Source organism: Bicyclus anynana, chromosome 5, assembly GCF_947172395.1.
Source record: "Bicyclus anynana chromosome 5, ilBicAnyn1.1, whole genome shotgun sequence".
Lineage (NCBI taxonomy): Eukaryota > Metazoa > Arthropoda > Insecta > Lepidoptera > Nymphalidae > Bicyclus > Bicyclus anynana.
The window spans coordinates 9862014-9876525 of record NC_069087.1 but is presented as its reverse complement, the minus strand read 5'-3'; the positions used below and the strand labels follow the sequence as shown (position 1 = coordinate 9876525).

At 36.1% G+C, this 14512-nt stretch overlaps 2 protein-coding genes across 2 annotated transcripts in view; one reads left to right on the top strand and one right to left on the bottom strand.

The window, feature by feature from the left end:
• Positions 1-6252, top strand: part of LOC112052674 (splicing factor 3B subunit 1) — a 21549-nt gene extending 15297 nt beyond the window's left edge. The window contains exons 17-21 of the mRNA XM_052881659.1: positions 451-629; positions 1161-1406; positions 2472-2684; positions 3369-3585; positions 4418-6252. Coding sequence (XP_052737619.1) covers positions 451-629; positions 1161-1406; positions 2472-2684; positions 3369-3585; positions 4418-4576 — 1014 coding nt within the window. The 3' untranslated portion in view covers positions 4577-6252. The remainder of the gene's footprint in view (positions 1-450; positions 630-1160; positions 1407-2471; positions 2685-3368; positions 3586-4417) is intronic.
• LOC112052684 (tectonin beta-propeller repeat-containing protein) lies at positions 6247-14512 on the bottom strand. Its single transcript, XM_024091865.2, has 6 exons — positions 10060-14512; positions 9575-9771; positions 8734-8943; positions 8437-8523; positions 8031-8352; positions 6247-7497 (listed from the first exon to the last, which is right to left on the bottom strand). Exons 1-6 carry the CDS (start codon positions 12863-12865, stop codon positions 7316-7318), a joined length of 3804 nt encoding a protein of 1267 aa, XP_023947633.2. The 5' UTR covers positions 12866-14512; the 3' UTR covers positions 6247-7315.

Here is a 14512-nt window from a genome sequence, read left to right as displayed (position 1 = left end):
ACAACTCTACTCTGAAGTACTCAATGATAGTCATGTTTAACCGACATCAAAAAAGGGAGGTTCGGTATTGATGTTATTTAGACATTGACCTAAATAAAATGACGCACAGTCATGTAGAAAATTTCACTTAAAAATTGCCCAATTTTGCTTTGACAGTTTTAGAATTAGGAAAATTATACCTAAAGGCCTTTAAATATAGATTGAATTGAGTGCCAAGAAGTTGTGTTTGGCACTCATTGTGTGGGCACGTTTTTTGGTCGCTGATTGTGCATCCACTTTTTAATAGGAGATTGATGTATTTAGATGAAGTTTTAGTTGTATTTGTGTCTTATTATACTTTTTAGAATATTTTTTTTAATTATTAATTTTAATTTTTTAGCATGTACAGCTGCCAAAAGTAACAATTAGCTATATGGATGTTTGATAATAATTAATTATTTCTTTCAACAGGAAAAACTCATGGGTCATCTTGGCGTTGTACTTTATGAATACTTGGGTGAAGAATATCCAGAGGTGCTCGGGTCTATCCTGGGAGCTCTGAAAGCTATTGTCAATGTTATAGGTATGACAAAGATGACGCCGCCCATCAAAGATCTCCTGCCCAGATTGACACCCATTTTGAAAAACAGGTATTATGAGTTGTTTGTTTTTTAACCGACTTCTAAAAAGGAGGAGGTTCTCAATTCGTCGCGTATGTTTTTTTTTTAATGTTTTCTACCTCATAACTTTGTCTTAACCAATTAAAAAATTCTTGTTTTGTTTGAAAGTGTATACTTTCAGATTAGTCCCATTTAATTTTCATGAAAATCTGTTTAGTGATTTTATGTTAAAATTAAAATAACAAAATTGCCCGTACTGTGGCGCTTTCGCTCACTATGCTAGGACACTAAAAACAGAAAAATAAAATCTTTTTAACAAAAACATTAAACCAATTTCAAAATCACAAAAATAAACTAAAAAGCGAAAAATAACATCGTATGTGCTACCTTCTGATCACTTTCAAGGCGGTGTCAATACAGTGATGCATTAACTAAAGCCGATTAAATCATACAGTTTTAGTATTGAAATAGAGTTTTTTCCCGTGCTTCTTTCGGAAATTGCATTAATTTATACGAGGCATTTTATTATATTAATAAATAATTAATTTTGTAATTTTACAGACATGAAAAAGTGCAAGAAAATTGCATTGATCTAGTCGGACGTATTGCAGACAGAGGGCCAGAGTTTGTCTCGGCCAGGGAATGGATGAGGATATGCTTTGAACTGTTGGAGTTGTTAAAAGCACACAAGAAAGCTATCAGACGAGCAACTGTCAACACATTCGGTTACATTGCTAAAGCGATTGGACCCCACGATGTACTGGCTACCCTATTAAACAATTTAAAAGTACAGGAACGACAAAACAGGTAAAATAAATAAATTTGTGAATTTAATCCATTCTATCAACTTATAGCCTTTATTAGTTTAGACATAACTTCTGACGCCGCGCGGTTTCACCCGCGTGGTTCCCGTTCCAGTAGGAATACGAGAATAATATAAAGCCTTCCTTGATAAATGGGCTATCTAAAGCTGAAATAATTTTTCAAACCGGACCAGTAGTTCCTGAGATTAGCGCGTTCAAATAAACAAACTCTTCAGCTTTATAATATTAAGTATAGATATAGACCTTTCAATTTGATTTTTTCTATCTATATATTTTTTTATTCCATTTATCACTGTACCAAAATTACTCTAAATCGGCTTAACCGTGAAAAAGGTAACAGACAGATAGGCAAACTTTCGCACTTATAACATTTCACATTGTTACACAGTACATTGCAAATAGGTTGCCTAGTTAAATTGCGGCCAAATACATTTTCCATACAAAATCTAGAAAACCATAAACTAGACCAACGGCAACTTGATACAGTTAAATTAAGCATAAAATAAGCTTTCATTTGACATAACCATGGGAGTAGAAAGGTACGGGCCCCCCCAGATGACCGGTCGGTCTATGGGGCTTCATATTAAATTTTAAGATATTCAAAGATTTAACTAACTTTGTTTCTTTGATACGAAAAAGTGACCTTTTGTGCAAGTTTTGGTTTCGAGGACGAAACTGAGGCTGAAACTGAAATTCGGTTTCGGTTTTGGCCGTAAAACTAATTCGATCGGACAGTATCAATTTGTAATGAAATACTCAATTTAAGTATAGCTGCCCTTACACAAATGACATTAAGACCGCCATTACCAAATGACAAAGAGCGCCATTAAGACATTAGCGCCGCGTCTGGGGGACTTCTTTCATGAAAAGGACTAAGTGTCTCTAGCCACCTGCTGGGCAGTGTGAATAGACGGTGTCTTAGGTTCGTTTATATCATATATTATTTATGAATGTCATACAGACAACTGTTACCATACTCATGCTATCTGAAAAACACTTTAGAAGTTGCTCGAATGTTCTAATTAATGTTTTTCTTTTCTCATTGCAGAGTGTGCACAACAGTCGCCATTGCTATAGTGGCAGAAACCTGTTCTCCCTTCACAGTGCTGCCAGCTCTCATGAATGAGTACAGAGTGCCAGAGTTGAATGTGCAAAATGGAGTACTCAAATCATTGTCATTCTTGTTTGAATATATTGGAGAGATGGGGAAAGATTATATTTATGCTGTCTGTCCCCTGCTTGAGGATGCTCTTATGGATAGGTATAAATTTAATTTTCAGTTTTTTTTGTTGGGACTAGTCTCAGTATTTTTATTTTTACAATAGAAAGAACTATCTTTGTCGCTACACTCTTGACAGGGTCGTAGCCTTCATTTTAAGGGTGGTAATGTAAAAAATTCTTTAATTTGTAGAAAGTTACATTATCAGGGAGTAACATGGGCTATATTTTATTCCCATATTCCCATGGGAATGGAAAGTACTAATCTATATACAGTGTGTTATAGGAAATACCGTCCGGCCCTTAAGGGTGTACTTAGGTATCGTGTATACATTATTTTTATGCAGTCCTTATTTTTAAAGAAATACTTTTTTTCCCTGCTCGAAATTAACATAAAAAAATGCAAAATTGGCATGGCAACACAAAAGTTGAGATAGGTTAATTATTAGTAGGCATTACTACAAAATCAAAACGCCGCCATCTATGTTTTGTGCTGCGTTTACACGTTTCTATTGGAATGTTGGTGGAGGTATAGGGGAGGTTTAAAAGGTGAGAAAAATTAGAATCATTGCCGGGAAAAGTATAAAAACAACCCATTCCCATAGGAACGCTTAAAGAGTCAAGGGGTAGGGGTAGGGTGGGGCTTAGGGTAGGGAAGAAGTGCGCATAAGTCAAAGCGAAGCTTGACTGGTTCCACTAGTTTAATATAGAAATATTGTTGTTACAGGGATCTCGTTCACCGACAAACCGCATGCGCAGCAATAAAGCACATGGCGCTCGGCGTGTACGGCTTCGGCTGCGAGGACGCTCTCGTGCACTTGCTGAACCACGTGTGGCCGAACATATTCGAGACCTCGCCCCATCTCGTGCAGGCCTTCATGGACGCTGTGGAGGGCATGAGGGTCGCTCTTGGACCTATCAAGATACTGCAATATGCCTTACAGGTATCAATACTTTTGCTATCATCATTCATCATTAACTTGTTAGGAGTAAGATGAAATCCACCCTCCTTTCGGTTTCTACACGACATTGTACCGGAACGCTAAATCGCTTGGCGGTACGTCTTTGTCGGTAGGGTGCTTACTAGCGACGGCCGAAGCCTCCCACCTGCCAGACCTGGACCAATTAAGAAAGCCTCAATCGGCCCAGCCGGGGATCGAACCCAGGACCTCCGTCTTGTAAATCCACCGCGCATACCACTGCGCCACGGAGGCCGTCAGGTCTCTTGCATGGACTTCCAAACAACAAGGGTCTTGAGCCGCCAGCATCCAGCCTCAGTCCACCTAGTTGGTTAACATTTTTACTGTTTCATTTTATTAAATAGATTAAAATTGATGAACAATAATGTTTTATTATACTAATATTTAAATAGGGAAGATTTAATTGTTTGTTTGTCTGCATTAAATAGACTCTGAAACTACTGGACTGATTTGAAAAAGTGCTTGTAAACTAAGACTCTTGAAATAAATCAATTTTGATTTTTAAAAAAATATTTCATAGTTACTAATCTACATTTTGCCTTATGACGATAGGGCTATATTTTTCTGAACGGGAACTAAACGGGTGAAACCGCATGGCGTGTGCTAGTAAATAAATAAAAAAACATTTGCATACTTTCTTTTTACTCTCAAACCAATTTTCAAAATTAATTATATATACTCAGAAGCACATTGATCCGCCCTCTTTAATGTGACGCGGGTATATTAAAGTGGGCGGATATTTGTGCCCCTGAGTATATTTTTATGATGAAAAATAACTCTTATTATTGTATTTCAGGGCTTGTTTCATCCAGCGAGGAAAGTTCGCGACGTCTATTGGAAGATATACAACACACTGTACATCGGCGGACAGGACGCCCTCGTCGCCGGGTACCCCAGAATACATAACGATCCAAACAATCACTTTATTAGATATGAACTAGATTATTTGTTGTAAACCGTAAATTTAATATATTAGTACGTGTAAAATTAGAAAATTGTTTGATTGAAAACAATATTTAAAAATACATTAGTATGAACCAATACTGAATATTGCGCTTAAGGAGACTATTCTTTATCAATGATTGCACTCTTCAAAATTTTGTAGGCATACACAAAGCTTCAAGATTCCTACTGCTGGGCTGCTGGCTATAAATATACAGGGTGCTCGGGAGTATTTCTCATAACTAAAGTTTGAGGCTACATATATAGGACTGAACTGAATAACTTATATTTTTTTACCTACATGAAAAAATAATTTTGTTTTCATACATGGTAATTCAAATAATATCCATGTAACACACGCCTTTAGGTAACAAAGTGACAATGTTGCTTTAAAAATATAAATAAGTCATTATTGTAAGGATGTGTGGGACACTTTTTGAGATCTATTTACAAAACAAATATTATTTACTCCGAAAATATTCATTTTAGAACACACGTTCCTTCAACATTTTTAATTAATTTTCCTTAAACAATAACCCTAGAGTTATGGGAATTACTCCCGAGCATCCTGTATAAATATAATGAGTGTGTGAATAGCTGTGTCCAGTATGCACTTTAAGCCTACATTGACTTTTATTGATTATTTTCCATTTAGTTCTGTATGTGCCAACCATATACTGCGATGCGACCAACGACATATTATCTCGTGAACGGAAATTGACAAATTTTAACGAATGGCGGCGCAACTTGAATTACCGTTATCGCTTTCATTGCGTTGGCACTAAAGAGATGGGCATAGAGTAAAGATGGGACTGGGATCCACCGCCATGGGACGACATATTGTCATTTTTGTCTATTTCTTTTCACTTGGTTGCATGCTAGGTAATAGCATAGCTGGGCATTAACTCGTTAATCGTTAATTAACGAAGTTAAAATTTTGATTAACGGATTAACTTTTAAAAATGTTAACGGACACGTTAACTTCCGTTAATATGGAGAAGTCCGTTAATCGTTAATCCAATAAAGTACCTACCCAGTAGTCATCCTTGATTTGATTTATTTACCTATTTTAAATATTAAACACTATACATAAAAACAATGAATTTTTCTGAAAGGTTATTTGTTTATTTTTCCAAAAAAATCAACAAAATACTATATTTAGGTTAAAATTATAGATAAAATCAATAAAAAACAAATTATGGCACTTTTCCTCAGTGCTCATCCTCATTTTTCCAATGGTGATCTTACACAATGATATAAAAATGCACTTTTACACGGTCATATTAACGGATTAACGATTAACGTTAACTTGCGTTAATTCTTCCGAAATGAAACGCTTTAACGTTTAACGAAGCTAACTTTTTTTGTAGCGGATTAACGATTAACGAAGTTAACTATTTGATTAACAGTGCCCAGCTATGGGTAATAGCTATTGCAGCAAGCATTGCCTGTTATGCCTTAAAGTGGCGTGTATCAGATCTATGGTGCACGAAACTGAACTTATAAACAAGTCGACAGTATCACTTGTTGAATGTAAGTTTGTGCGCCAAATCCCCCTCCCATTATGATACGGCATATGGTTAACTTTAATGTACCTACTTACTATTCATTATAAAATAAGAGTTATTCAATGTAATTATTATAAAATTTCTTCTGAATTGGGTATAAATAAAGACTAACAAATCCAGAGTACAGAAATTTATTTTAGGAATCTAAGCCAATGCTAACATCAATTAAGAAAATTCGTACGTGGTTAACGTGATATTTTAATACATTGCAAAGGAACTTTAAAAAATAATGATTATGACTAGACATTATTGAGAGTTCACTGGCTTTTAACTTATAATTAGAGCAATATGTTGTAAAAGTACAGTAGAGCTATAACTAATAATAATCATAAAATTAAGTAATAAATAAAAAATTACTTTGGCTCCTTTTGGAAATTTGCTTATGCTAAATGTTTTAGTCTTAACTTTGGGATTCGAAAAAAATATCTTAAAATAAAACTAAATTAATTATCACAATATAAAATATAAAGGAATGTGTTTAAAAAATGAGTATCAAAAAATTCGTAAAGAGTATCCTAAAGGGGGAATCACATTTGTCTGACGTGTCGTGTCGTGACGTATTAGAACAGAATCGGTATCATACATTTTGTATGGCAACGTTTACACTTATGTGTTGTGACATGTGATGGCTTCTGATGTGTCGCATCAGACCCGATCCCGGTTCGCGTCAGAGCGGAGGGAGCGGAGGGTTGGGAGCTAAAACGACGTCATCACGACACGTCAGATTAAAGGCGGATTTACATTTATCTGACGTGTCGTGTTGTGACGCATCAGAACAGAATCGGTTACATACATTTTGTATGCGACGCATCGGAAGCCATCACGATATGTCACAACACATAATTGTAAACGTTATCATACAAAATGTATGATACCGATTCTGTTCTGACGCATCATGACACGACTCGTCAGACAAATATAAATCCGGCTTAATGTGCGCGCGCGGCAGTGCTGTATTGTGACGCTGACGTTTGAGCTCTTCAAGAGCTGCGGTTGTACTGATTCAAAATGTCCTGATGCGTCAGAACACGACACACTACTGTAAACACTTGCCATCACGTCATGACACGACACGTGGCGTCACGTCAGCCAAATATAAATCCCCCTTAATACAACAATGCGTGTCGTATACATTCAATAGATGATCATAAGCACTAAATGAGCCTTTAATGATAAATATAGAATTAATAAACGTTGGATCCTCTAGCGGAGACATGAACTATGGGTCCACAGTGAATCAGCTGCCAAGATATGCCTGCCGCGTTGTGCTCGGTCACTCCAAGTCTTCGGTGGACAGTACCATCGTTCTGCACTGCCCACACTTCATGATCCATACATGACACATGCCTGAATGGTACCTCGCAATCTAAAAATATTACAAATAAATTAATTCAACATACTCGTATATTGCGTTTTTTTATAGTAGGTAATGGTTTTTATGAGCATCATTCATCCAGCGCTTCAAGAGTCCATCCAGGACTTGTGTTGTGGAAGTCCTTACTAGGACTAGACCTATGTTTCATAGTGGACATCCATTGGCCGATTAGATGAAAGATGATGAAGAATATTTAAAGAAATTATTTATGTATACTAAAGTCATCTTGATGTGCACTAATGCACCAACAAACAATTTAGAAATGAAGGTAGAAAACGCATGTATTTCATAACTTATCTATTTTAAACTAGAGAACGCTCGCAACTTCGTCTGCGTGGAATTCAGTTTTTCACAAAAGAACCATGGTTTATTCCAGGATGAAATGTGTTAATCCAGAGTGAAATCTATTTCCGTTCTTAAATTTTCATCGAAATCGCATCAGTAGCTTTTATAATAATAGTGTGATTATGTAGTCTCCTATATAAAAATAAGTCGAGTTTTCCTTCCTCAAACAAAACACTTACCAGTTAAGTATTTCCAATGTCTACCCTCTTGTTGTTGTATTGAAACTTCTGTTCTCACAGCTATAACCCCATTTGTAAGCACAACCCAAGCAGCATTGTTTGTCAGTGATACTAATTTGGCCCCACTGCCTGCCTTGGGATTAAAGGTTAATGCACATTTTGGGGTTTCTATTAACTTCCAGTTAACACCTCCTCGATTTTCTTCAGAAACACTTTCTCGGTAAAAAAGTTCTCCTTTACGACCAACAGCCCATATAACCCCATTGCATATACTGATTGATACAAAGCTGTGGGGGCTGTTGATGTGTTCCCAATGAAGACCCTATAAATACCATAGATGTTACCTTAACTAGATTGTCATCAGTAATATCACATAATATAATTAGATAATACACAAGTATATTACCGCTGGGGTAGTGTTTGTAACTCCAGTCCTGTATATAGCTTCACCAGCCATGGTTATAGCCCAAACAGAAGCTGTTTTTTCATGTGCCTGAAATAAATGTTATAAATTTTATTGGCTTTCTTATAAATGAAGGGCTCAACTTTGATGAAGATTTTGAACTTTTATCCTTAACATGTGTGGTTTTTATTTGTTCTTGGGATTTCTGATTGCAGAAATCAGGACTATAAGCAGGTGAGTTGAGTCACATATATGAACGACATTGCAATGTTATGACAGTAGCAAGTAAGACATACTAACCCATAATGATATATCTAGTAGAGCTGTGCTACCTGCACGTATCCATGGCCCCTCTGTGACAAGTTGAGCTTTACGATACCATCTCCTACGACGAACACAATCTGTAAAAACTTTTTTTCCATGGTATGGTGCAGGGAAATCTGTTGCATACTGCCATCCTTCATTATCAACTCCACCTGGAGTGTTGTAATCAACCATCCATTCTGATATCTGTAATACATTTACTTTTAACAATGTTATCCTTGTTATTTACGCGATAATTAATGTGAATCATGTATTAACCTATCATCAACCATTCAACAGATTGGGATGTGTCTACCAACATAATGGTTAGATATAAATGTACATACTTTGTACCATACTTAAATTAAAATTGCCACTATGTAATCAATACTTAAAGCAATTTTTTTTAGTCTTTTCTGATAATTTTTTTTTAATTAATTAATTAGTTGAAATTAAAATTGGCATTAACTCATATACAAAGAATGTCCTAGGATACTTTTTGTTGTGAAAATAAAAGGGAGTGAAATAGGGGTTAAAAATTTGTATGGCAAGTCTGTTATTCTTCAAGTTAGATTTATAAATATTAGTATGTGAACTGCCAGAAAAATACAAAACATATAGGGTTTTTAGTACTTTTCTGTTTTTTTTTTTAATAGAAATTGTTGTGTATAATGGTTGATAATCTTTTAAAAAGGCAACAGTTTTTAAATACTTATTAAATGAAGTTATCAGTTTTCAGTAAGATAAAGTGATTAAAATATTTGTAAATGATTCAGGGTTTCCATGAGATGTATTCAAAATTTTGGTATATTTATATAAATCTTTAAATTGATCTTACCCAATGCCAATGACAATTAAGCAATTTAGTATGTTCTCTAGTTCTTTTATGTTTCCCTGTAACATCACTCCACATATAGCGATCAGTAGGAAGTCCAGTGGAGGTGTAACCAGACAGAGGATTCCATCGTTGGTTTTCATATACACAGTAGGTTTGTGTGTCTGTCATTGCATGAATACCTTCGTTTCCGCCAATTCCTGTAAAATTTATCATCATTTATGTCAGTATGATATTATTCATCTGATTAAATATTTTATTAGGAACTAGCGGACGCCAGCGACTTCCTCCGCGAGTAACTCAATGTAAACTTTCAACTACCCCTACCCTACCCTTCCATTTTTTTAATTTTTTCTGTCATAAGAACCTTCGCCTGACAATATCAAACATATGTGATGGCGTGACCAAGGGATATCTGTATTAATTTTTTTATATATTAGGAATAATAACTTATATAGATTTTTTTCTCAGTTTAACAGGATAATTACCTTTAAGTATTCCACCACCCCACCCACCAGTGTAAACCCATGCTCTATGATCATGTGTTATTCCCCAAACAATTCCATTTTGGCAAGTTTCCACTTTTTTCAGGTATCCTCCGATTGTTCGCCAAATCATTTCATTGGGGCCAATAATGGCAGTCCTTGAAAAATACTCAAGGGTATATAGCTTAAGAGGACCTAATACTAAAACAGATGTAATACTTTCTGGGCTTAATCTATGTTTATAGGTGCAAAACTGTGAGTCATTTATTTTTATGATAAATTCTTTCTCAGCACAAGTAATTGTTATTGTGAACTCATGGCCAGGTCGAAATGGTAGCGGGTGTCGCTCTTCATAATCCCAATGACCTGCTTTCTTTGTGTTACAGACAACTGTAGATTCATCAAATCTGGCATTGAAGTGTAAAGGTATATCTAACACCTCTGTTTCAATTTTATGTCTCTGTTTCTGAACTTCTGGACCTTGCAGATTGATATGAAATCTATTAATTTCATCATCTAAACATCCCACAACTTTGAGTTCACTTCCAGGTGGAAAGTTGTTGTACAATGTATTAGTATAACCTGTAAGTATATCTTTACCAAATACCCTATAGTCTTTTACATATGAACCTTGTTTGTCTATGTTGCTTTGTATTACAATTGGATCAAAATTAAGCACATCTCCAGAATTAGTTACCATCCATATAGAGCTGTTTGATGGTTTCCCAGACAATCCATTTAGTTGTGATGATATGTCTATCAAAACACTGAACCATTCTTCCTGTTCCATTTCTGAGATAAATTGAATTTTTATAAACTTTTCACTTTGATTAGGGATTGTTAAAGTAATCCTTGGACACCCAGGTTCAGAGGATGTAATTATGCTTGTAATTTCTTCTAAATTTAATATAAACTTTATGGTACCATCAGGTTGAAATACAGACAAAGTTCCAGAATTTTCTATAGCATGCCAATACAGTGACAAAATACAATCTTCACCACACTTCTTTTCCCCAACGAGCCTCGCCTCACAGCTCCGGGTCCAACCCTTTTCTTCTATAGCCAAGCCAAAATTACTTAAGTCAATATTGAAATTGTTTCCATTTTTCAAATTTTCTAATATTTCCAATCTCCATTTTGCTGTTATGTCAGAATTATGTACATTTTTTGAATCAGAAAACCAGTGGGGAACTTGAATAGTGTCAATAGCGCAAGCACCAGCTTCTATAAAGGTCCAGGTGGCATCACAAGTGCCCCAGGCTGCTTGGCTAACTTCTTCATCAAAGTACATTCCTGAATCTACATCAAACACACTACTATCACTATCTGGTTGAGCTTCCATGCCAACTACTGAGCCTACACTTCTCACTGGACTCCAAGCTCTAGGATTTTTCAGTGTGGTTTCATAGCTTTTGCCTGTTAAATCAATATTTTCTATATTGACATTTTTTTTAGGTTTCAATTCTTTTGATGGCTTCAAAGGCAAAGTGTTTTCAATAGGTGCAGAGTGTGACTCTTCCCATGAGTTGCGTAAATTGATATTTGTCTTTAGTTCTACAGTATTTTCATTCAGTAAACTGAGACTGTGATGTTTAGGATTTGATGTAGATGATATGATACTAGCTGTGCTTGATGTTCGACTCAGCTGCATATTTGCCTGCACCATTCTCCATCTTTTGCCTGTGAGCTCTGCAGGTGTTATGCCACTGCGCCAGTATACACCTTTATTGGATTCTCCAATTGCGAAAACTTGATCATTAATTCCAACCGAAATATGCAACATATTGCCATTGATTTCTAACCAACCACTGCCCATTGCAGCAGTCTCTGAATGTCCTACTGCATGTCCTTCAATACCTTTTCTGAACCACACTCTAGAATCAGAACTGACAGCCCAAACTGCATTGAAGCCTACAGCTACAGATGTCAATTTAGTTTCAGCAGGTGACTTCACTTCCAGCCAAGCTTCACCTGTTAAACAATCCTTGTTTATGCCTTTTCTGACTATGGCCCTCCCGGTCCACAGAAGAGCCCAAACTAAGCCAGTGGGTCCCACTGATATTTGTTTAATGTCACAATTTGGTGGAATACTGACATTAATCCATTTTAGTCCTTCTGGAGATGTTGTACTGACACCTGCTCTGTACATGACCCGGCCATGGGCTGTTATAGACCATACAGACAAGGTGCCAGGCGTAGCATAGGGTATTTGGTTACCCCCAATACTGACATCAATAAATGGTTCTTGAGTAGGATCTTTATGCAGAGGTGCTATGGCGCACCAAGAATTCATAGCACTAAACTTTCTATACCGAATCCATTTTCTTCTTCTTACACAAGATTTCCACTGTTTGACTGTTCCAAACTGAGCAGGAAAATCTACCGCATAAGTCCAACCATCATGATCTAACGGCTGACCATCTAAAGTAAGTTCAAGTTGCCAATCGCCTTCCCATTGCCATGCCATAGAAGGTAGTCTTATGCAGTCTATGGATCTATCTTTTGTCCCATCCTGAGAAGAAAAATGGTAACGATCTGTAGGCAGAAGTCTCCCGCTAAAACCCTCCAATGGAAGCCATCTTTCGTTTTCGTAAGACTCTTCTTTAACTCGAATAGGTATCTCTAATCCATGAACATGTAGATAAATTTGCCGGTCACCACCCACCGCCCATAGAAAATGCGGAACTGCAGATAACGTTTTGAACTCTAAACCAAGATACATAAATTCTCTCCAACAAGAGCCACTAGTAGAAAGAGCGTAAACCTTGCCTTCATTATTAATTGAAAACAAAAGGGAGTTGCTGCTCATTTTGATGCTGTGTGGTCAGTCTCGTTAAAACTTGAGAGTTCACTAGGTAATTATTGTAAATTTAAACCATTCTGCAGTAAAAGAACACATTTTTAATATACACACTGCAACGAAATATTACTTGGATAATATTTTGATTTTTGATTTATTTTTGTTAAATATTTAAAATTTTTGAGTTTTGACAGATTTGAGATCAATTAATTTATTGACGTCTGTGCACAGATTGTATACTACGCGACGTATCGTCTGTGTCATCAAAGACGTCAATTCAAAGTCAATTTATACCACCAAAATTATAGAAATACAGTCTACAAATTATAGAAATGTAAAAAAGAATGGCGTTTGTTTGCCTCGTTGGTCCAGTGCAAAGATACAAACTCCAAAGAGAAGAAGTGTACGTAGTATCTAATAATCTGTGAAGTGAAGGTACATACACGAAAACGTTGGATATAGCAGCGCTACTATTTTCGCAAACGGAATATTTTAGAACTAAAACAGCGGCAATTTTAAATGAAAATTTTTGCTTTTAATTTTATTTTCATCTTGTATCAAATCGTAAATTTATGGGTGCACTTATTTACTTTTAAAACAGTTTATGAAATCAATTAAAAAAAAACAAAATGAACATAAAACATTTTTAAAATACAGTTGTCTGGGCGCCCAATATGAATTCGTCCCGTTTGGCGTCGAGACACTAGGCCCGTGGGGCAGGAGCGCTCAGACTCTCCACAAGGAGATCAGCAAACGCCTCAGAGAGGCAATAGGCGACCCCCGGGCGGGCAGCTTTCTCGCGCAAAGAATTTCAATCGCAATTCAGCGCGGGAATGCTGCCTGCGTGATGAGCACCCTACCAAGGGCGGCAAATTTTGATAAATATTTCTAGGTATTAGTTTTCATTTTAATTTATTTTAATTTTGTAGTTGTAGTTATATTTCCTTATATTTTATTTTAAATAATGTACGGATATTGTCTGATTTCTGTACCTACTCATTTATTTTCACAATCAACACATTCATAATCTCCTATATAAAAAAGTCTTTGTACTGAAGCTTCGGCTCCTTGGTCCAGTGGTTAGCCTATGCGGTTTGGGATCACGAGGTCCTTGGTTTGAATCCTGGGGCGAGTTTGGTTTGAATATTTGAGATAAGTACTGAGTTTTTCTTTATTCTAAGAAGTTTTCAGAACAAATTCTCAGCCGCGAGTTGGGAATTTGGTGGTGTTAAACCCCCGTGCTTCGGAGAGCACGTTAAGTGGTGTCGGTCACGGTCATAATATCTGATAGCTTAGTGGTCGTTTAAGAATATAGCTTTATCACAATAAGCCTGCCAATCTTCATTGGAGTATCGTGGCGGGCAATGATAATCATAAACTACGGATATGTTACGTGCCTATAAAATCACCGCAAATAGTGATCCGAATTTAGCGACTCCACTGAGCGCACACATGCGCAATTTTGTGTTTACTTACATTATATATTTATCAATATATATAGTTTTATGTATAACGACATTGTAGACAATATATATTACAACATTGTAGACAATATTTAGGTAAATAATATGACGTGTTTAAATAGTTTTCGTTGTTTAATAAGCGACTAAATGAAATTCAGACTAAATGCACATTTGTCCGCCTCAGATTTGATGC